At 41.3% G+C, this 24,940-nt stretch overlaps 2 protein-coding genes across 2 annotated transcripts in view; one reads left to right on the top strand and one right to left on the bottom strand.

The window, feature by feature from the left end:
- The window catches only part of LOC137293402 (WD repeat and HMG-box DNA-binding protein 1-like), a 28,439-nt gene extending 12,082 nt beyond the window's left edge, over window positions 1-16,357 (bottom strand). The window contains exons 1-9 of the mRNA XM_067823920.1: window positions 16,042-16,357; window positions 13,209-13,320; window positions 10,865-11,016; window positions 10,657-10,765; window positions 10,191-10,291; window positions 6,357-6,402; window positions 6,086-6,175; window positions 3,495-3,601; window positions 2,185-2,269 (exon numbers count right to left, since the gene is read on the bottom strand). Coding sequence (XP_067680021.1) covers window positions 2,185-2,269; window positions 3,495-3,601; window positions 6,086-6,175; window positions 6,357-6,402; window positions 10,191-10,291; window positions 10,657-10,765; window positions 10,865-11,016; window positions 13,209-13,320; window positions 16,042-16,106 — 867 coding nt within the window. The 5' untranslated portion in view covers window positions 16,107-16,357. The remainder of the gene's footprint in view (window positions 1-2,184; window positions 2,270-3,494; window positions 3,602-6,085; window positions 6,176-6,356; window positions 6,403-10,190; window positions 10,292-10,656; window positions 10,766-10,864; window positions 11,017-13,208; window positions 13,321-16,041) is intronic.
- A 740-nt stretch (window positions 16,358-17,097) lies between these two features.
- LOC137293401 (suppressor of cytokine signaling 5-like) lies at window positions 17,098-20,674 on the top strand. The gene is made up of 2 exons (XM_067823919.1): window positions 17,098-17,187; window positions 18,555-20,674. Exons 1-2 carry the CDS (start codon window positions 17,178-17,180, stop codon window positions 20,024-20,026), a joined length of 1,482 nt encoding a protein of 493 aa, XP_067680020.1. The 5' UTR covers window positions 17,098-17,177; the 3' UTR covers window positions 20,027-20,674.
- Window positions 20,675-24,940: the final 4,266 nt, after the last annotated feature.

The raw sequence follows: 24,940 nt of genomic DNA, 5'->3' as shown, positions 1-24,940 counted from the left end.
TCGTGAGATCACATGAGTGTGACGTTGACCTGTTTTCCTAACTTTTCCATGGTTTTGCTAAACAATGAATTCTTCATGCATGTTTTTCTCAAAATCACTGGTGGCTTTTTTCAACTGAATGTAAGACTTCAACCAGGGACTTGATAACCAGGTTAAACTGCAGCACCCAATGTATTTTAGTCAGTTTCATGTCCTGCGACAAATACAGTTGCAGATTCCAGTTGTGCACCAGGAACATGGTCTTTTGGAATAAGTTCTGGATGAGTTTTTCCACGTTGACCAGCTTAGTTTTTCCAAGCAATGTGTGTTGATGGTCCAGCATCCAGTCTCAATTCACCATCAACCGTTCGGGAGCCAGTGGATAGCTGTTGCGTGCAATGCCTCGAGATACTCCAAATCTGCTTTGGTGCTCATGAGATCCATCTCCATCCAACCATCCAGACCCACCTGCAGGTAGAGACTGGCTCATGCCCCAGCCGTACAGGTTGTTGGTGTCAAAATAGAGGAGATGGTTGGCAGGTTTGCTTGAGTCATAGCCTTTCATGTATGGGTTGTTGGCTTTTGCGTACCGTTTCAAGACAATGGAAATCCCACTGTGCATGCCTTTCCTGATGAACAGGTGCATGTCGTAATCAGTGAACAATTCCAGTTTGATGGTCGTTTTCTTAAGCAGTGCATCCCATGAGAGACTGGGGCTTCTGTAGTACCATTCGGGGGTTGAGTTGGTACTATTTCAAACACATTGTTCTGAAGGTCTCGAACAGTCAGTCAACAGAAGCACATTTGTTCTTAACTTCAGGTCGTGATAATCGCCTAAGGTTTGGCAGCCCAGTTTTTCCCCAACACATTCTGGGAGTTGTTGCACTCGTCCTGGGAGATGGTGGAGTTGGTTAAGCTGCTGTAAAAGCAATTGATGAGTGGTAGTCAGGTCTCATCGAACTTGGACCAATCCTCCATGTACTCGTACAGATACACACCCTTTTGGAGCAGCAGAGACTGACTTGCTACGTCAGTGTATCGCTTGGTGATGGCGAAGGTGTTGTTCAACAGGAGAAACTGAGCACTGTCAATGATTCTCAGGCTGTTGAGCGAGAACGAGATGCATTTCACCATATTGTTGGGAATGCATTTGATATCACTGCCTACATTTGAGCCTGCAAGTTCACAAATTTCAACCAGAATTTTACATAATGATGATAATAATTACAATCCAAAAACCAAATATGACACAATTTAGATTATAGGACCGAAATATAAGCAAGAACTTACTGCCATATCGGAATCAAAAGTGCATCCAGCATCCTTGTCGGGCGACGAAGGAGAGGGTGACAGGCATGGCTGGTCATGTGACCACACTGACAGCGAAGGGAGGCTCCCAACGACTGTGTATTGCACATCTGCTTCAGTTACAAGGGAACTTGAAGGGATTTCAAGTGTTCCACTATCTTCACATAGACAGAGGAGATAAGCATAAGAAATTCTGTATCAGATACGTTCTTGCAAAGTTTACAGAGAACAGAGAAAGAATAAAGAATAGTGCATGAAGGACATAACATGTCCAATTACATAAGAATTACAAACGTTATCACGGTAATTGTGTTTTAGGTGCACATCTTTAAGATAGTGCTTTAGAGCTGCCTCCCTTTGGTGTGTGTTTGGACTGTTGTTAACCACCAGGCCGATCGCAAAGCTTTGATACTTAGCTGGAATGCTCAAGAATCAGTGACTGGATATATAAAGGCTGGTGTTGTCTTCATCACACACACATGGACTTACACTTGGAGTAATACTGGAGTTGTGTCATCATTCGGCCTACCTACATCTATCTGCCTTTTCATCAACACCTGACCTACATTCAAGAAAGCTTGCTTTGAATGATTTAGTAGAACTGTTTCTCACTGAAAACCAAGACTTTGGTGAGTTGATATCATACTTGTGTTGTGACCCATTACTTTAGACTTAATGTACTAGAAATTCCTCTTGTGAATCATTGTATCTTGCTTTTTGTCTGCTCAATACATATAATTGAACATTTTAGACTTGTCAGCGTTATGTTTTGATGGTTCATAGGGGATTTCTCATACCTTTTGTCACAGCAAATTACTAACCGAAACAATATATAACTGAGACCTCTCAAACACAAATATTGTCAGCTACTGGACAGACATAATTCACAGCCCCTACCTCAGTGTCACAGAGTGCAAGCTGGGAAGAGTTGCTTGGGTTCCATGCTAAAGCACTGATGTTCAGACCCTTGTCATGCCGCTGTCTGGAAGAACATGGACAAAGAACTGGCTACACAGATTAATGTTACTGTTATAGGATATTAATAAAGCGCATATATCGATGCAACCAGTGCTTGCTCAAGGCACTGGTATTTGTTTCACTCTATCAGGCGCACCAAGTTTATTGTGGCTCTCTTGTGGAAATGAGGTACCCAATTCACAGCTGGGTGGACTGTGACACAGTCACAGTACTTTGTCAAAGTATACTGCATGCTGCTGTACACTTAACCAGGTGTTCACACGTATTCATTTGGTCATATACTAACCAATTTGTGGGTTCTTTTAAGTACACAGGGTTGTGTAATGTACACAAAGAGTTGTGACAACATGAAAAGAGTCTGCACACAAAGTTCACTCCAAGGTTTTAACACCCTGTCACAGGTGGGTTTGATCCTGACACCTCAGCCTCGCTGGATCACCAGGCCAGCGCTTTAGCCAGCTTGCCTGCCGTGCTGGCAATCCTCCATTTAATTGAAACATTAATTAACAGCGGCTTCTCTCAATGCAATACCATGATTTGATATGCACAGTTGACAATGAACACAAACAGTAAAGAAAGGTAATATAAAATAAACACAGTCCCTTAACAGCAGACGTTCAATTTTTAAAAAAAAATCTACTTGCCACAGGGCAAGTGACTTCAAGAACGTAACTTGTCCTGACTAATATTCCACTTGCCCTGATTTTATGACCCAATGTTTGATGTTAATGTTTACTGGACTATTTATCGAAGAGTGATAAATTTCAAAGAACGACAGCTCTAAGTTACTATTATTGCGAAATGTAAAAGCTACATTATGAGGAGATATGAAATGATATCCAAGTTTATTTGCAGTTTGAAACCATAAGTGGAAATTATCTAGCAGTCCACGTACAAGTAAGATACCATTATTTTATTGCCCAAAATGAAAACTGATTTGTCCTGGGCATCAGGCGATGGGATTTTTGAACCACTGTTTAACAGCAAAACACATCTGGGCCAACACAGAAAACACAGTTGGTATTTCAATATTTTAGTCCAACAGTTAACACACTTAGGTCAAAGTAGACAACGCTGTAGGGTCACTACGAGATAACACATTTCAGCAGACACAACTTATGTAGTTCAGAAATTTGTCAAACTGATAATTTCGCAAGACATGAATGACCGTGCTTTAATGAAGAAAATTAGTCATTCTAGCACTAACTATATAACTATAATGAACTCACTTTTCTACACACTGGCGTGAGTTCCAGTCGAAGACGACAATAGTGCCATCACAGCACGCTGCAGCCAGCAGCTTCTTATCAGAAGAGAACGCTAGGATGGACACTGACTGAAAGACAGAAGAAACATTTTAGGCAGGACACTGTCTAAAGGACAAGAGGAGAATGTTAGGATGGCCGCTGTCTGAAGGACAAGAGGAAAATGTTAGGATGGACACTGTCTGAAGGACAAGAGGAAAATGTTGGGATGGACACTGAAGAGCAAGAGAATGTTAGGATGGACACTGTCTGAAGGACAAGAGGAGAATGTTGGGATGGATACTGTCTGAAGGACGAGGAGAATGTTGGAATGGACACTGACGGAGAAGAGCATTAGGATGGACACTGTCTGAAGGACAAGAGGAGAATGTTGGGATGGATACTGTCTGAAGGACGAGGAGAATGTTGGAATGGACACTGACGGAGAAGAGCATTAGGATGGACACTGTCTGAAGGACAATAGGAGAATGTTAGGATGGACACTGTCTGAAGGACAAGAGGAGAATGTTGGCATGGACACTGTCTGAAGGACAAGAGGAGAATGTTGGCATGGACACTGTCTGAAGGACAAGATGAGAATGTTGGCATGGACACTGCCTACAGGACAAGAGGAGAATGTTAGGATGGACACAGTCTGAAGGGCAAGAGGAGAATGTTGGGATGGATACTGTCTGAGGGACGAGGAGAATGTTGGAATGGACACTGTCTGAAGGACATGAGAAGAATGTTAGGATAGACACTGAAGGACAAGAGCAGAATGTTAGGATGGACACTGTCTGAAGGACAAGAGAATGTTGGGATGGACACTGTCTGAAGGACATGAGAAGAATGTTAGGATAGACACTGAAGGACAAGAGAAGAATGTTAGGATGGACACTGTCTGAAGGACAAGAGGAGAAAGTTAGGATGGACACTGACTGAAGGACAAGAGGAGAATGTTGGGATGGATACTGTCTGAAGGACGAGGAGAATGTTGGAATGGACACTGACGGAGAAGAGCGTTAGGATGGACACTGTCTGAAGGACAAGAGGAGAATGTTGGGATGGATACTGTCTGAAGGACGAGGAGAATGTTGGAATGGACACTGACGGAGAAGAGCATTAGGATGGACACTGTCTGAAGGACAATAGGAGAATGTTAGGATGGACACTGTCTGAAGGACAAGAGGAGAATGTTGGCATGGACACTGTCTGAAGGACAAGAGGAGAATGTTGGCATGGACACTGTCTGAAGGACAAGATGAGAATGTTGGCATGGACACTGCCTACAGGACAAGAGGAGAATGTTAGGATGGACACAGTCTGAAGGGCAAGAGGAGAATGTTGGGATGGATACTGTCTGAGGGACGAGGAGAATGTTGGAATGGACACTGTCTGAAGGACATGAGAAGAATGTTAGGATAGACACTGAAGGACAAGAGAAGAATGTTAGGATGGACACTGTCTGAAGGACAAGAGCAGAATGTTAGGATGGACACTGTCTGAAGGACAAGAGAATGTTGGGATGGACACTGTCTGAAGGACATGAGAAGAATGTTAGGATAGACACTGAAGGACAAGAGAAGAATGTTAGGATGGACACTGTCTGAAGGACAAGAGGAGAAAGTTAGGATGGACACTGACTGAAGGACAAGAGGAGAATGTTGGGATGGATACTGTCTGAAGGACGAGGAGAATGTTGGAATGGACACTGACGGAGAAGAGCGTTAGGATGGACACTGTCTGAAGGACAAGAGGAGAATGTTGGGATGGACACTGTCTGAAGGACAAGAGAAGAATGTTGGGATGGACACTGTCTGAAGGACAAGAGGAGAACGTTGGGATGGACACTGTCTGAAGGACAAGAAGAGAATGTTAGGAAGGTCACTGACTGAAGGACAAGAGGAGAACATTGGGATGGACACTGTCTGAAGGACAAGAGGAGAATGTTGGGATGGACACTGTCTGAAGGACATGAGAGGAATGTTAGGATGGACACTGTCTGAAGGACAAGAGGAGAAAGTTAGGATGGACACTGACTGAAGGACAAGAAGAGAATGTTAGGATGGACACTGAAGGACAAGAGAAGAATGTTAGGATGGACACTGTCTGAAGGACAAGAGGAGAACGTTGGGATGGACACTGACTGAAGGACAAGAAGAGAATGTTAGGATGGACACTGAAGGACAAGAGAAGAATGTTAGGATGGACACTGTCTGAAGGACAAGAAGAGAATGTTAGGATGGATACTGTCTGAAGGAGAAGATGAGAATGTTGGGATGGACACTGTCTGAAGGACATGAGAAGAATGTTAGGATGGACACTGAAGGACAAGAGAAGAATGTTAGGATGGACACTGTCTGAAGGACAAGAGGAGAAAGTTAGGATGGACACTGACTGAAGGACAAGAGGAGAACGTTGGGATGGACACTGTCTGAAGGACAAGAGGAGAACGTTGGGATGGACACTGTCTGAAGGACAAGAGGAGAACGTTGGGATGGACACTGACTGAAGGACAAGAAGAGAATGTTAGGATGGACACTGTCTGAAGGACAAGAAGAGAATGTTGTACATACCCCAGTGAAGGACTCGTGAGTGATGACACTTTTCTGCCATGAGTTGTTTTCATAGACTGCAATTTCCTTTTCTCTTGGTACTAGCAGATTCTGGGGAGTTTGGAAACATGATAAATGATTCAAGAAAAGAATTGTGTTTTGTTAGAATTATTATTACCAAACGTCAAGGAAATTCTTGTAAAAATATTGGTATCTACTCAAACACTGGAACACAATTGTCTACACAGAAAATACTGCCAGCACCATATATGGTGTGCACACACTCACTCACCTTGCCATCTGGTGACCACGTCAAGCGACACAGCGTCTTGGAGAGACTGAAGGAGAAGCAGTAGTAGCATTTGAGTCTGCCCACTGATTGTACAGTTTAATGTTTCCCAATGTAGGGCTCCAGATAATTTTTCAACATCAGGAGTACATAATCCTTATGTTTTTTTCAAGACAGGAGTACTGGAAAATATTAAGAGTATGTTTGGAGTGCTGAAAGAAATTTAATGGAGTATCAGTAATCTTGTGTTTTGTTTCAGTATATGCACAACATTGCTGCCCTTGTGTGAACATGTCAATAAACAATAAAAACAATTCTTTCTGTTTTGTTGTCATGGGTTTGTTACAAAACTGTTTACTCAAAATGTTACAATGGTGAGGTCATCTCTAGCTGAAAGTGAAAGACTGAAACATTTAAAGTCGTCACTTATAGTCAGGCTTATGCTACATCTTCAGTTCCAAAATATATTCATCTCAGTCCTGAAATCCAAATTAAGCAAGGGTAAATAGCATCTCATCCCATGACCATGATCGGAATCAGTACATGAATGTTTCGTTAAAGTGACAGTGACACTGAACAAATTCAACTGTAATACCAATACTTCTCAGTTATCACATAATTTTCATTTGATTATTTCAGGATTTTAGATTTCTTCTGAGCTCTGGCTTTGTAGGGTAAGGACAGTCTTTTATTCTTCTTTCCTTTATTCTCTTCCAAAGTTTCACTCACATCAGTCTCTTCTAAAGCTGGGCCTTGCATGCTTACATTCACACACATGTTTTGTTTGTTAGTTTTGAGTGAAGATCTGTTTATATTTGAGTCTGTTTTGAGTGCTGAAGGAAGTCTCACATTTGACACTTGTCACACTGAAGGAGGTCTCACACTTGACACTTGTAAGACTGAAGAAGTTGCAGCAGTATTTGAGTCTGCCCACTGATTGTACAGTTTAACGTCTCCCAATGCAGGGCTTCATTTCATTTTAGAGTAACAGTCTCCAACAACTAAAGCAAGTTGAAGTTAAGTTGTACGACCAACCTCTCCCATGGAAGGATACAATCCGTCATGTTGGAATAGTCTTGTCAAGTAACATGTCAAGCATAGAGCATGTGACGCGAGCTGCCATTTCCTTGCGGTCCGGCGTGAGATCACTGACAGCTTGTGGGTTTCACCCACGATTTACAAACCCAATCATCAGCCTGACAGTCGTAAGCCGTGTGTTTCTTCCCAAAGCCCTGTACGGGTCGGAGTTGTGGACTAACCTTTCCAAAGTTGAGATCTTAATGCTGGAAAGATCTTACAGACACGTCATTAAGTCAATCCAAGACCTACCTCGTACCACTCGAACTGATAGTTGTCTTGGACTCCTTGGAGTGTTGCCCCTAGAGGCAGTTATAGATCAGCGGAAGTTGTGTTTCCTGGGTGGTCTCTTGAACATGAACCACAAATATCTCCCTCACAAACTGTTCGTATCCCGGTTGATGTGCTACTTACACAACGTCTCATCGTCATCTGTCGGATATGTGCCTGATGTAGTCAGGGTGCTCAAGAAATACCTACTCTATTGTCACTTGGAAAAATTCCTAGAATCAGGATGCTTCCTGGGGCGTTTAAAGTGGAGAAGAATAGTGAAGACGTCAGTCAGAGAGTATCAGGTGGCACAGTGGAACCGTCGGCTGGCAGATGACCCTGGCCTTCACAAGTTCCACCGGATACATCGCCGGCTTGAAGTCCATCCTGCATGGACTGTGTCATTGCTTGGCGCATCACTCAGACAGCAAGCTAACTTTGTTATCAAAGCTTGCGCGACCGTGATAGACTTGTGTGAAACAAGGCTGTGTCATTGGTGTGGTTTGATGTATGATGCCCCCCTCACTCACGCCATAGTTGTATGTGGATACACAGAGGCAACTCGGGACGAACTGTGGTTAGGCCTAATCAATGTCGGACCAATCGAGTTCAGCGTAAAACTTCACAGCATGAACCCAACGGAACTTACTGAGTGCCTGCTGTCATGTACAACCGACTTTCCCCTAATCAAAGAGGAGCTGACTGAGTTTACAACTCTGTGTGTAAAATACATCAGCATGATGTACAAAGCTGTGTTCCAGTGACTCTGTGTCACTCGTGCCTTTGACTGATTAAATTCAAACGCGAGATTAGCTCAAATGTGTATGACAATTCTAACATAAGTACATAAGTACATAAGTACATAAGTAGATAAATACTGTTTTCTTTCTGTACTCTTCACCATGGAGGAATAAATGATTATATATATATATATATATATATATATATATGGATAGGAATAGTACACAGCTTTTACAGCCACTCTGACACTCAACCATCTCACTGCGTGTGGTTCTTTGAATGTCAGGTCTGGGTCATCAAGGACACCTTGAATGTTTCCTAGGGTTGCAGTTCTAACAACTGAGTTACTAAAAAGCCAATAAAGGGGATTAAATCTGGATTTCAAAGTTCCTAAGGGTGTCAGTTCCTTTAATGAATCCACACATGCAAGACTCAATAGATGAGCTTGACAATGACTGTGTACAAAAAGTGGAGAAATTTTTTTTTTTTTTTCAAAGCCTGTTGTCTTCCCCATTATGACAGCTGCCCCATCAGTTCCAAGACTAAATAGTTCGCCCATCTCAAGAACTAGTTCTCTCAGTGACTTTTCAACATCTTTTGTAACAGTGTGAGCTTTTCAATCATCTGCTTGTACATTTTCCAGGTATTCAGTTCTAGGAACACCATCACCAACAAAACGAATACAAATTATCAGCTGTTTAAGCACTGTAATATCCTGTGACTCATCATAATACCAAAGAAATTTGACTTCTTCACTTCTTTCAAAAGTTCTTTTGTGAGAATAGTAGCAAAAGTGTTCTGTACATCACTTTGTGTGTCCCATGACAATTCTGATAACCTGTATCAAGACCATTTACCTTTTGAAGTTTAAGTAATTTGTTGATTTTTTTCGATGCCTTTTCTATTTTTGCTGTAAAATACACAGTACAGGAAAGCATTCTGTCACTTACTGTAACTCTGTAATCCTTGTTGTCATTAATGTCAGTTTCAATTAATTCACTGGATCATTTACTTGTCCATGTACATTTCAAGCTTGACAGAATGACTTGACTTATGTTCGTAGTGTTTGTTATGCTTCTTCATGGCCAAAATTTGTACATCACACGATCCAGTAGTAGCCATAACGTTATGTTTCCAGGCATTTTTTAACAAAACAGTTTGCCATCACTTGTTTTAGTTACGACGATTTTGAGCCATGGGTAGGGTGTCCGCAAATACTTTTGCATTGTGTTTATAATTTGGAACTGCCTGTGTAACTACAAGGCGAACGAGTGATACCAGCAAGCAGTTTGTTCTTTATCTGTTTAGCAATTTGATTGCTTGACTGGTTACAAGTCATGGCGCAGTCTTGTTTCTGTGCCGCCATGTTGACACGCTCACACGAAATTTTGATCAATCAAATTTGACTGAGATGGTTCGTCCTCAGCAACTGGAATTCCATATACACACGTTAAAGCACAATGTGTTGCTGTCATGTAAATTCAAAGATTGGACACTGCTTGAAATCAGATTGATATGGTTTATACACATACATCTGTACATGATTCCTAGACCCTACACCATTGCTGTGGTGCGTATTTGCTCCTTTTCATAAAACTATTTTTTACTAAATGGTGCATGCTTTTTTTATCCACATATACGGCCCCTTACCTGGAGCCTTGCCAATGTATTCAGCTCACGAGCATCATTATTAATATCAGTAGTCTTCAGTCTGGACTGTTGGTGTGAATTCACCTATCTGAATCTCACCTTATGTCTGAACACTTTGGTATGCTTTCCTCCAGAGACTTGACACAGGATTGGTCAGCCACTGTCCACACTTTGACACTGCCATCACAGCTGGAAGAAGCCTGAAACAGATGGAACATTCACAGTCGGATCTGACTCATCAGGACACCACACTATCCCCTGGCTCTCCTCCATTGTATAAGTCAGTTGGGGTGAATATTGAGCAATATTCCAGCTACATCATGTCAGCATGAGAGTGGAAAGTCACACTGAGATAAATTGTGGACACCCACTGATAGTTCCTCCTGAAAGAGGAGAGCAACACTGAAATACATGATGGACACCTACCATTAGTTCCTCCTGTGGTTCAATGAAATGAAATGTGTGATGAAATACATGTTGGACATGCTGCGATACATGTTGGACACCTACCAATAGTTCCTCCTGAGGGTGGAGAGTCACACTGAGATACATCTTGGACACCTACCAATAGTTCCTCCTGAGGGTGGAGAGCCACGCTGAGGACTGGAGCCTGGTGACCATGGAACACCTTCTGATTACTGCTCTCAACCTCAACATGCTTCACGGTGAAGTCACTGAAACAGACAATTTGCAAGTACATGAATTCAACAAATGTCAACTTAATTTTTATTGACATTGTGACACTGATGGAGTTCATGTCACGTGTTACATACCTAGATGCAGCTACCATCACACTGCCAGACTTGTTGAAGCACATGTGTGACACGGTGCCGGTGAAGCGGGTCACGATGCCATCAGGGGAACCATCAGGGAAGGTATGAGTCTGTACAGAATTGGACTCGGATGCAGTGTAGAAACGGTTATTCTGCAAGTACAATGTCATACAATCATGTAGTCTTCATTCCATTTGACATTGCTGCTGTGGTGTGTTATACTGGGCTGGGATCTGAAGTGCTTATTGACTGACCTATGTTCACAATGGTTCATAGTGTAGGGCACTTTTCTTTACATAAATTGTTACCAGATATTTGATACTGCTCTACTCTGTGTCATGGTCCCTGAACCACATTATGTTCCCTACTGCCATGCCCTGTCTGCAATGTAGTCTGTGTCACAGTCCCTGAACCGCATTATATTACCCACTACGAAGCCCTCGCTGCAATGTAGTCTGTGTCACAATCCCTGAACCACATTATGTTCCCTACTGCCATGCCCTGTCTGCAATGTAGTCTGTGTCACAGTCCCTGAACCGCATTATATTACCCACTACGAAGCCCTCTCTGCAATGTATTACCCACTACGAAGCCCTGTCTGCAATGTAGTCTGTCTCGCAGTCCCTGAACCACATTATTGTCCCTACTGCCAGGCCTTGTCGGCAATACTGTAGCCTTAAACGAAACAAGTCCTCAATTTCCTTAGGTTCTCTGAATCTCCGGTCTTTCTGAGGGCTCTTTTATAAAGTTAGTTTGTTACTATCAAAATTATAAATATACTCAGAGACAGGCATTGATGTAATACTGCACTAGTGCTATACAGCTGGAGTATGAAGCACACAACTTTCTGTCCCTCCATGCTGACACGGCTGTGTGCCATGATAACGGAGGGATGGCTTTAGTCTGTTGTACAGACCTGATGTATATATATCCAAGAAAGCCCACGGAAGTCTAGAAAATGTGGCAAGTCTAGATTTTCATAGCTTCAGGGTCTGTTCCAATCAGCTATATTCAGAGCCAGTATATGGCTAGTAATCATCAGCTGATCTCTAGCTGTCACTGGTGTTTAGTACAAATTCATGGGGAGGCTCCCCCACAGCTCCACACTTGGCTAAGAACTCCTGCCCTGTCCTCTCACCGTGAGGCAACATGTGTCGGGTTTTATCCAAGATTCCTGATATTCCTTCCTGGAATACTGACTTCCTGAGTGAATCTTTCGACTCACAATGTCTTCGATAGACTAACAACTACTCTCTCAAATGAACATATTTTACTGGGAAAAGGTCGTAGTAAAAAAAAATATGAATAACATAATAAAAGGGAAACAGACTTTCTTCACTTTCAGAAGCTAAGGGAATCTAGACTTGCCACATTTTCTAGACTTGCGTGGGCTTTCTTGGATATATTTGCTTCAGGATCTGTACAACAGACTGGTTTTTTTTATCTCAGATGTTTTGTGACTTCAGTTACACAGGACTGGTACAAATTGATGGCAGTCTTTTCAAACGGTTTTACAAGACAGCACAAAGTATTGCCTGTATGAGCGACCTCATGTGAACATTTTCTACACACTGCGTGTGTTGAACATTTGCTGTTAACTGTTACTTGTAAAACATTTCAATCAAAGACATGACTGTCTTACTACTTCCAGTAAACAGTTTTCTCCTGTTCCATGTGATTTCAATCAAACTGCCGTATATAATGCAGCCACAGAATACTTTGATTTGAAAGAAAAATTATATTTGATATCTTTGTTGGAGTTTTGGATGCATCCAGTTTTCCAGCCATAGCATTAGTCTCAAGAGATGCTAACCCCGAGCTCTGTGGTTGCGACACTTGATACTGCCCCTGAGCTGCCCATACCACACTGAGAGGGAGTATGGGTCAGGCTGGGTAGGGTGATGTTGGGGGCAATAAAAAGTCCTGTCACATACACCTTCAGTGGCATGTCAGTAATGGGTGATAAGGATCTTTGCATGTGTTGAGAAATTCCAAGAAATCATCGCTCTGCAGATTTGTTTAGTCTCTGAAAATGAAGAAAGTCTCAGGGCTGCATTTCATTATATTATTTTTTTTCACTATGAACGTTTTTTCAGTAAAATATGTTCATTTCAGAGACTAGCTGTTAGTCTAGGATGGCTTATGTAAAGAATATTTCTATCAATGCAAGCAGATCCTTACAAAGTCATTGTGGATCATTACAAAGTCATTGTAGATACCTGCAAGACAGAATAAAAATGATAAACGTATACTACTGTTTTGCAAATCTGAAATGGGATAATTCTTCATAAACTAAGAAATTAGAGGTTTGTGTCTTGAAATTGTGAAAAGCATCTTATTTCACCTTAAACGCAATAGCATAAACTTTCTCTCCAACTCTGTGAGAGACAGCATCATCATCCTCGATGCCCTGCCACACTCGGACATCCCCATCTGTACCACCAGTCAGCATATAACTGAAACACATCAATATCTCCATGATCACTGTACATCCGCATTTAGTACACCCATTTACAGCGTCAGTGTCATTGGATGTCTGAGAGATTGTTAAAGGGGCACTGATGCGGAGTAATTTCTGTGGACTGGTGTAAACTTTTGTTATTGTTTTTCTCCCGTGAGTACCCGGATGATATCCCAGAACCTGTGACTGGTTCGTGACCTCTGCTGCGCATTCCGTAAGCGCAATTGATAGTTTAATTATAGACAGATCAACTTAGGTGAAGTCATTTTTACTTCATAACAAATGTATTATGAAAACAAATGAAACACTTTGAAGGTTAATCATCTGCCAGTGGTAGAAATGGTAAAAAACTATTAGGACGGAAAAATAACGAAGCTAGTGTACGTCTCTATATTTTGTCTCATAACCCTAATTAGTTTATTGTCATATTTGTATGATTCTGAAAATTAATAAAAGAACACACGATCTGCTTATACTCATAGTAAATTTCTAACATAACAGCCACATTTATACATTGTATAGATTGCCAATGTGGATCCTATTTCACACTCGTAGTGTGTGTTTTCTGTCATACAGATTCTGCTGAATGCTACAAAAAATAAATTAAAACAAAATGCAAATAATGAATGTAAAACAGACTGATGTTATAGCAACAATGTCAGGCTACTACCTTGTTCAGGAATGTATCCATCAATATCCACGTAAAAGAAATTGTATTCCATTCATCTGCAGCTGGTAAATAATCCTGCTCTATGTCGCGTGTCTTAAAACTGTCTAGTTTGCCAAAAAGTAACACATCGTTTCACGTCTTTCGTTGGTGAAAACCAGATAAACCTCTCATTGGTCTCCCAAGATAGCACACCTGGCAAACTAATTGTATGATGTCCACTATTCTAAGTAATTTAGTTAACCAATAATGAGCAATCAATCAATCAACGCAAGGGTGGTTAATTCTTTGAAGGGAGGATGTTGTTTTTGCACTCACTCTTTACGACAGGGTGTAGTCATCTACACACACTGCCTTTTGACAAATCAGCTAGAAGATAAAAGTAATTAATCAATCAGTGTGTTATCGGTTAATCCTTTGATCGATGTTTGTTTTTGTAACTCAGCTGATAAACCCTCTTGCATCACTTACATGCACATATTACATAACATACAATACATTTGCCATTACAGACCTTAATTAATAATGTTGAGTATTTACTCCAGACAGGAGAAATGCCAAATGGGAACCTTTGTTGAGTAACCGAAGTGGTGTTACTACTAATTATACCTGTTATAAATTCATTAATTGACCATCCAGAGAATGATGACAAATAACACGTGTAGGTTTACACCATCAAACGTGAGTTACAGCAAGGAAGATGTAATCTCTGTGTCGCATGCAGCCTGAAAACACTTATGGGCCGAAACTGTTTTGAGGATACCAACGGAATTTCGTTACATAAGGAATACACACAGGCATTTGCTGTGTACTTGGGTAAATAGGTGAAATAAGGGTTTTTTACGTAAGAAAATGTTCAGATTTCTCTACCAAAGGCAAAGTCATCGTTTTTTGTTTACGAATTCAAATAAATCAACTGTGTGTTTTAATAAACCATTGTAGCTACCATAGCTACCAAAATTTACGTATGATATTTGCTATTACAGCTGAACCAACACTCAAAACTACCTATATATATAAAGCTTTCCAATCTTATGATACTGAAACAAATGGCTTGCTACGTGCCTGTAGACATCATATTTTCATGTAACATGATTAAATATCGAGGTTAAAAACACAGAAATAGGATCAAATTGGATCAGTAACTATACCATCCAAGCATCCGAAAAGAACTACACTGCTGGGATATTTGGTTACGATCAGACAAGGGATACCATGGATATTTTTAAACAAATAGCATATGATGGGCATCCGGCCTCCTGACTATTTAGGTGAAGAAATTCTGCTAATATGGACAGGAGCCCAGTTCCTTTGTCAGTCACGGTCGAAGCAGCGGGCGCTGACCAATTTGCGGTTTGGTTTCGTAATTCGGCTGTTGGCGAGAAACATTATTCGCTCCGCATCAGTGCCCCTTTAAGTGGATATTTTATGGTAAGACTTCCGCCCGTATCCCCCTAAATTTTAATCATGTTAACAGTAAGGAAACATTGCTTCAAGTGGCATTTTCAGAAGTCTTTCTGAATGTTAAGATACAATTAAAGAAACATGTAAAAAATCATTGTCATCAGATGAGGAATATATATTCAGGTGATATGACTTGACTAGAATGAAATTCAAGGGGGATGTTGTTTGATACTGGTTCATGACCAGGACGACAGCCTGTCAACTTTATCACCTTGACGATCATTTTAGTTGGATATTATTATAACTTGTTTACTCTATTTTCTACAGATATTTAGAAATAAAAACAACTCAATCAAGTCTGATGATACCCTTAGTGACATTCCTTAAACCATAACGGGGTGAAAATGAAAACACTCAACATGCATCCGAATACCGTGAAGACCCAGTAATGAATTCTTATTGACAAAGAAACCGTGGATGTTGGTATCGGAAACTTAGTCCGCGTGGTAAAACCTTAGTTAACATGTGGCTATCAGATGTGCAGGGGCGTATCAAGAAGTGTTTGCATGTCAGACATGTTGTGACATACAAGTGACAACAATCTTAGCGGATCTAGCGTTTATAGATAAAATCAGAGGAACCTACCTTCCAGAATCTTCAAAACACAGGACTGTGTGCCCATCGCTGTGAGCATATCTCATAGGTTTCATTTCCGGAATGAAAAGTTATGTCAGACTCTCAATGTTGTTCTTGTCTTCGCACAATAGTCACGGCTGCTAAGTTTCCCGCAATAATTGAATTTCCCGCGGTTAAAGTAACCTCGCGGCAAATAAATAAACAATTTTCTGTCCTTATAGAATCTAAAATTGTCATATTCCTACCAATTTTAAATATTTTGTTTGTTTGCTATACAACATGAAATAAAATCCGCGTAACGATGTTACAAATATTAACTGTTATTACGCCTACGCGGCTGCGTTCTATAACATGTTCGTGATTCCGAGAACAGTCATGTCAACTTTAAGAACACTGTCAATGGTGCACAAAACTACTTATTTATTGTCACTATTGAACGCAATAGACATTCACCATTACATATAATGTACTTTTCCATGTGTGTTTTATCGGTGTTCTCAAAGAGAATCCACATTATACAATTTCAATAACTCAAAATCACACACGATAGGATATACACATGGTTTGATAGTCTGTCGCACAGACCCTGAAGTATATATATCCAAGAAAGTCTACTCAAGTCTAGAAAATGTGGCAAGTCTAGATTTCCATAGCTTCAGGAAAAGATAGCTTCTGAAAATGAAGAAAGTCTCAGGCTCCATTTCATTATATTGTTTTTCACTATGAACACTTTGTCAGTAAAATATGTTCATTTTAGAGACTAGCTGTTAGTCTAATAGACTGACAGACAGTCTTGCTGATCATGTAAATTCAACTGCAATAATTAGTGTTTATTTAAAGACTGACCATCCTACTCTGAAAAAGTTCCCTATTATTGTCACATTAGCGAGATTTCCGTCCAAATATTGTTCATACAGTTTCAGCCAAACGACATGGAGGAACTGTTTATAGATTTTTCTTCAAGTGCAGAGGAGTTTAGCTTACGTGTGTGCAGGCATAATGTCGTTTCAAGGATATATCGCAACAAACCATTTTCGAAACGAATCGCTCAAATACATCAATGTAACATTTCCTGTTGCCGGAAGTTACTGGGTGAGGCTGTCAGTCAGTCATCGCGTACACCATCAGGCGAGACACTGTACAGAATGGAGTCAGGTAGGATTGTCTTGTCTGATTTGTGAAGTTCAAATGCTATCTGTTCTTTCATATGGTGAAATGTGTTTCTGTCTTTTCATTACAGCAAGAGGAACACAAATCGACTGGACTTACTTGCCAAGTTAAAATTAAGTGATATTGACTCACCCATTGAGTGTCACTGCTTTGGATTGGGGCAGGATGTGAAAATTTGCGATCTGGGAATGACCATTTTCCGGAACTGCATGCCATATATTTTCCGTGCGGTTTACACAATCTTCGCACTTTGTTGTCCAATCTAACTAGTGTAGTTTTTATTGAGGGAATCTGAATAAATGTTATTTTCCATAAAATATCAGAAATGAAAGGTTCTGACTTTTACTCTGGTATCTTTCAAATAATTTGAGATGAAAACATTTCAATGAAGTCTTGTAGGTATACGATCTGTTGAATGACATATTTGAGCGTGAACATTACAATTTATATGTTTGAATTAGGGCATGAGACACTGTGTAAGACTGTGTTACTAAGGGGTGATCACAAGCCAAGGAAAGAGTTCCGCCCGTACCGCGTTTTTCATACCAGATCTAGTTTATTGAATGTATACTTAGAGTGAAGTGTGCCTGTCAGTTTGTAATTTTGATTCGGATTAGAGGTACAGGCAAAGCTCTTACCGATCACAGTTTCAGTGATGTTGAAAGGCCAGGTCCTGGTCCGTGTTACCCTCTAAGTGATTCTCGGTTGAAGATGGCCCTAAGAACTTGATCTTGTAGGTGTTGACTAAAATGGACCAGGCTCTTAGCTTGTCATACCCTGATTGTGTAATGTTGCTTATGCCTATTTTAACTATTAATTTGTATGTCTCCGACTCCATTATTTCGAGGCAGTTCCGCCATGTAATATCTGTAATATTACCCTTGTCATACACCATGGTTCCACCCTGTATTTTGTAATCAAATTTTGGCCTTTTAGTTATTTTTATGAGTTCTCTAGTAATTCTTGTGTTCAGTTGTGTCAATAATTTTAGTACATATTTGTGTATACAATTATTATTATTTGGGATGTGGGAACGGGAGGACCTCTTACTGGCTATTGTAATGTAGGTGGAATGTTACTAATATGATAATCAACAATACTGCCATTCTGGACTTGACATTACAGTAAGTCTATTATTTTGAGTCTGTTCAACACTAGTGACTTTTCCATGGGGTCTCGTTCTGATAGCTTTAGCTAAATGGCTACACAGTCAGATAATGTTTGTGTACTGGGGAAAAGAGAACTGTCACTCTGCATGTTGTTTATTCTACATTCACTTTACAGTTTGTCTGGGAATAGGTGCATATTCTGTTGTTAAGATAATGTAGATTGATTTGTTTGTGTGGTTGCAGATACGGACCCTGACGCTATCCAGCACCTGGACTCAGTCATCATGGAGGACAACCAGTGCCGTGGAATCATGAACATTGATGAGGCTGTGGCCCCTGTAAGGCATCGCCTTCACCGCTCAACAGTACGGCCATTCTTTTGTTGTGGGAGCGAGGTCTCCCTTGTAAGCCTTGTAGACTCACTTGATCTTGGTCCTTCTACTTCGTCATCATGTCTGACATCTGATACCATGCTGTCACCTTCTGTGTCAGCAGGAACAAAGACAGATGGTAGCTCCAGTGGCTGCAGAAGGACAAGTCTGAGGGGGAAAAGGTCAGAGAAATTACAACCAAATAAATCCAAGAAAAGATTCTGGAGTTTACGTGGAAAACTTGGAAGCAGGTTTGTTGGGCAACATGCTCGAAATGATGTGTGCCAACATCAGATGAGTTGTCTGTGTTCAGCTCACAGGAAACGAGGGACTATGCCGTGTTTGGGCCATGAAGACTTGGCATCTCAAGGGACGCTGCGTACCTCTGGGCATCTGGGAGCCATGTTGTCTGGATTAAGAGTAGGGCAGAATGCTGCTGTACCCCTTATTGACATTGCCAGGGTTAACTTTGATGCTTTGTACCCCACTCAAGACATGGATGAGATTCGCAGAGAAGAGCGAGCGAAAGAAATCGAACATGGAATTGAAATTAGTCCCCAGCACTGGCCAGCAAGTTTGTTCAGTGTTGTTACGCGTTCAGGCCCCAGTCAGCACAGAGGGAGGATGAATGTCTCAACCCGCCATCATTCTCTCAGCTCTGTATCCTTCCCTCCATTCACAAGTCTGACACCATCGTCATCAGATTATGAGGAGTCAGTGTATGGTGACAGTTCCGTGCTGTGTCTGCAGGCACTCGCCCATCACCTGCCCGCAGTCCTGCAGCCTCCTGCTCCACTCAGTCAGCAGCCCCTGCAGCCAGCTGCCCACAGTCAGGTGGAGTACATTCACTGTCTCGTCCCAGACCTCGTCAAGATCAGCTGCTGCAGCTTCTACTGGGGAGTAATGGACCGCTACGAGGCTGAAGCACTGTTAGAGAACAAACCAGAGGGAACCTTCCTACTGAGAGATAGTGCACAAGAAGACTTCCTGTTTTCAGTCAGTTTTAGACGCTACAACCGTTCACTTCATGCTCGTATTGAACAGTGGAACCATTTGTTCAGTTTTGATGCACATGACCCAGCCGTATTTGCCTGTGACAGTGTAGTTGGCTTGATTGAACACTACAAGGACCCCGAATGTTGCATGTTTTTTGAACCAATGTTAACTCTTCCCTTGAATCGCACTTCTTGCTTCCCACTGAAGCATCTGTGTCGTTCACAGATATGCAACAATATCTCATATGATGATGTAAATGTGTTGCCACTGCCGTCCTCCCTGAAGGAGTATCTCAAATACTACCATTACAAGCAGAAAGTGCGAGTCAAGAGGCTGGACATCCCCTAGCCCTTTGTTCCCCAATAACCAACTGTTCTGCTACCCTAAATGAAAATGTTGTCTGAATTCCTACAATCCACTATTTGAACCATGTTAGTGTGTTTCTAAGAAGAATTCTTAGGGCATTTGGATCTGTTTCAAACGAGCAGGCATTGAACAACTAGCACTGGGACTAGTCTGTGTGATAAACTACTTTTACATGCTTTCACTGTGTCCAAATGTATAAATGACTCCGTCAAACAAACTGCAATACACTAATCACACACTGCATGTTACGTCTATCTCACACAGATATGCTTGGTTGACAAATATATTGTTGTTGTGGAGAATGAAACGTGACTGTATGATTGTCCCAGTTTGTGTGGACAAGTCAGGACAGTGACCATGGTGACTGGAAGATTCAGAGAAGTGATCATGTGTGTACTTACCATGAAACATGGAGGTTCGATTATGGATGTAGGGTGCATGAAATAATGATTGAGCTCCTTGATTAGGATCTTACTGCATTTGTCTCAGTTTAATTTACTGATATTTAAACTCAACTGTACTATATGTTATTAAACATGTTGAAATGTTACTTGTACGATACTTCAGATATTTGACATGAGTAAAGTCGTCCATTGTAACGTGGATCAGTCAGATATATAATATGGAATCTAACAGAGAGAATGTTGACAATGTTGTGTCACTTACACATCATACTTGCAGGTGTCACATTAAGCTAACAGTACAGGAATATAACCCAAGTATTTTTCAGAGACATATCATACTGTGGTGCACTGAAGTGTTGGGTAATATGAGACAAGGGTTGTATTAAACTTTCATGAATTTTCCAATGCCAGCTGAATGTGGGAGTAACTCCTGAAATGAGTACATGGACATTTACCTCATTGTTGAAACGAAAAGAGTAGGATAGTGACATCCCAATGAATCTCCACTGTACCCTGGATGCATCTACGGCTTGATCTGAAAATTTTATTACCTCCCTTTGCTGGCTCCACATTCTGACAGTAGCCAATCAGCTAAGCAGCTGTTACAGCTGTCTACAAAGATGGTTTGTTTGCACCGCGACTCAGTTTTGGGGAAATCATACAGACACATTGATAGGTCTGAAAATTTTGAAAAATACATGCAAGAACTCCTGCTTCTTTCAGAGAACCGGTGCATGGTTCGTGTTGCTAAGTTTAATTGGTTAGATAATTTAAAAGGTGAAAGTGAGTTGTGATCACTCAGGTTCCAGTGTATACACTTGATTTGATAAAGAGCCAATCAAGGGAGGTATTAAATTTATCGGGTTTAGCCGTAGATGCATCCAGGGCATAGTGGAGACTTATTGGAAGGTATACCCTGGAGATACCGAGGATGGTATAGTGAGGACAGACAATCTATAGAAACTGGGATTCCATGTAATGATCATATGCATCCGGGGTGAGTCAGGGACACCACTATCTGGTGATGGCGCAGACCTGGCCAGCATGCCTGGCAATAGGCATGATGAAGGTGGAAATGTAGATGGACGATATCACACGCATCTGTACAAGATGGCCGAACACATTACCTAAATCTGATAAACAACTGTACATAACAAACCAGACTACAGTTTTTGCTCATGGGCGATTTTTATTTCACTGAATATTTTACACCCAAAGTTTACACACATGTCCTGAGGGTGTCCAACATTTCATATATTGTATCCTCCGAAAAATTCTTAATATTTTGTTTCTTTTATCCAACCAGATTGTCCTGAACCTATGAAGAGAAATATAACGTTATCTGTGGTCACCAGGTTCGCTTGCAAACACTCCATGAAGGCCTTAACTACCCCTTAAGATTGTTATGATGCAGTGTTCAATATAAAGTTGAAAAATTCATTGTTCAGACAGGATCCAACTTGAATCTTTCCTGAGATTACTAATCAGTCGTGTTTTGTGAAAATCCATATGGCTTTCACATAACATTTCTAACTGGTTGTGAACGGAAGTGAAACCTGCCAACCCCCACACACTGTCAAAATGGGCATAAATTTTTATTCCCCTGTTTCATAACAACATGAAATTCTTGAGAAGCATTTTAGAAGTTGGTGAATATAAGATGAGTATATGGATGACCACCTCTGTATTGTCAAATCCGGCACAATTTTACAATCATTAAAACATTGTCTAATTTGGCTCCTATCTATTCCGTATTCCTGAATGACTTTCCTATCCCAACAAGCTATTTCAGCTGTAATTGACACAGTCTAAACTGGCATGGGTTTGAGCAAGCCATATCAAGGACCCCTTATCCCATCACTAACTACTCCTTTTGGCATGCTAGATAACCTGGACATAGTGACTGCGCAGCGTATTAAGTGCCCTCAGCTGTCACAGGTACCAGCAGTCCAATCAAGGTCCCTTCAACTACTGTCACTTCGTTATATCTGCGTATTCTACTAATACACTTCTCTTGGCAGACTGGATAATCAGGAAGTGACAGCCATGTTAGGAAATTAGCGTCACTGTCTAATCTGGCACCCTATCTAAACCAGCATTTTATTTTGGTCATGCATCCTTATTACTGAGAGTGCCTAATCTTTAAGACTGGAAATAGGTGGTACATTTTCTGGACCCTGTATTTTGTTTCTGTGTACAGATGTTATTGGAACGTTGAAAAGAGAAATAGTCTCAACTTCAATTGCTGAGTCCAAGTCAAAATTGGAAAAACAGATTCATGGTTATGGCAGACTTCTCCCTCAATTAACATACTGGGGCTAGAGAAGCTCTCTTAGCCCAAGGATGGTTGGATGTTAATGTATGGCATTTATGACTATCTTGGCACTAAGTCACATATACCAAGTCTTATGATACTGGGCAACACTGAAATGTGGTGAAATGATCATTACTTTTACACTTGTCAATGCAGACATTTACCATCACCATTCTGGTTTATCTACCGTGTCATGTTTCTGTCCACAAGCAGGACATGCACAGTTCCTATCTATCCTTAACACACCATCACTTCTGAGTTCTGTGTCATTCAACTAACCAGGGGCTAGGTTTTCAGAGCGCTCTTAGCTCTAAGATAGTCGTCAGTGCCAATCATTGACATTAACTTACGACTATCTTAGGCGTAAGAGAGCTCTGAAAATCTAGGCCCAGATATGCAACTGAATCTCTGCTTGCTACGTGCTGGGAGACTGATGTTCTCCCAAAACGCCTGCAGACTAAAGCAACAAACAGTGCACAGCTAATCTCTTGCCTCATCCCTAGTGTCAACAACCCAACTAAACCTGAAGCAAACTTCCTGCTAGCCTTTCACCTCTGTGCAAGGAAAGTCAATCTTGATAGCACCCACCTCAAAGTCAGTATGTACAAGGACAGAGTCAGCAGGAGGTTCAGTCTGTGCTGCACCTCATCCTTTAGCAGACTGACATAGGCAGAAGACTGGTGGTCTGGGAGAAGGGCAAACAGAGAGATGACTCACAGACAATTTTGCTTAAACATCTGGTTCATTATTCACAAACGTTTCTTCCCATCATCTTATCCCTGTCTGTCTTAATAACCATGAAATCATAGTCAACGTAATGATAATCTGTCAGGTCCTCAAGCTGTACTTCAGATATGGGATGGTCTTGTTCACAAACAGGCCCTGATTTCTCAAAAGAAACAAGTTTTTGCTCAAATCTCAAACGGACAATTTGAAACACTGAATATTTAACTCAAATGCATTTTTTAAATGTAAAAGTCTTAAGTTTGCTTCGAGAAATAAGGGCCAGGAGATGTAAGGATGAATTTGGATAGTATATAGAATCTCACCATACAAACCCACATGTATCAAACCTTGGACAGTTAACTTTTATTAATGAATTTTCATATACTTTATCTTCAAAGACACTGAGCAGACTTGGGTGACATTCTTTATACATACAATCAATAAAAATCAGGTAAATGTTGGTGATCTTACACATGTGAAAAATGTGATAGTTGATAAATACAAGAATGAAAAAACAATTGAGTGAGTGAGTGACTTTAGTTTTAACGTACACTCAGCAATATTCCAGCTCTATGACAGCGGACTGTAAACAATAGAGTTTGGACCAGACAATCTGATCAGGTTTGGACCTGATAAACAGCATGAGCATCAGTCCACATGTTTGGGATGTGATGGCTTTTGTCAACCAAGTCAACAAGCCTGGTCACCTGATCCCATTAGTCTTTTATGTGGGTTTCTGAAGGTCAATTCTAACCCAGATCTGAATGAAGGAGTTTCAAGATTAATGGAAAGAAGGCCTAACACACTGATGGATGGAGGTCTAACACTGGTGGATGGAAGTCTAACACACTGGTGGATGGAGGTCTAACACACTGGTGGATGGAGGCCTAACACACTGGTGGATGGAGGTGTAACACTGGTGGATGGAGGCCTAACACACTGGTTGATGGAGGCCTAACACACTGGTGGATGGAGGTCTAACACACTGGTGGATGGAGGCCTAACACAGTGGTGGATGGAGGCCTAATACAGTGGTGGATGGAGGTCTAACACACTGGTGGATGGAAGTCTAACACACTGGTGGATGGGGGTCTAACACACTGGTGGATGGAAGTCTGACACGCTGGTGGATGGAGGTCTGACACAGTGGTGGATGGAGGTCTAACACACTGGTGGATGGGGGTCTGACACACTGGTGGATGGAGGTCTGACACTGGTGGATGGAGGTCTAACACACAGGTGGATGGGGGTCTAACACACTGGTGGATGGAGGTCTGACACAGTGGTGGATGGAGGTCAAGTTTCATGTAACAGATGATGGAGTGACAAGGAAAGGGACAAAAATGTATGCAGGTTGCGGAAAGGGCGCAATATCTGACAGATTGATGGAGAAGGATGGATGGCCTAACAGATGAACAGACTGTAATGGCCAAGTATTTCTTCCACCTGCCA

The sequence above is a fragment of the Haliotis asinina genome, chromosome 8 (genome assembly GCF_037392515.1).
Source record: "Haliotis asinina isolate JCU_RB_2024 chromosome 8, JCU_Hal_asi_v2, whole genome shotgun sequence".
Taxonomy (NCBI): domain Eukaryota; kingdom Metazoa; phylum Mollusca; class Gastropoda; order Lepetellida; family Haliotidae; genus Haliotis; species Haliotis asinina.
The sequence above is the reverse complement of the archived record's forward strand: the minus strand, read 5'-3'. Positions and strand labels throughout refer to the sequence as shown.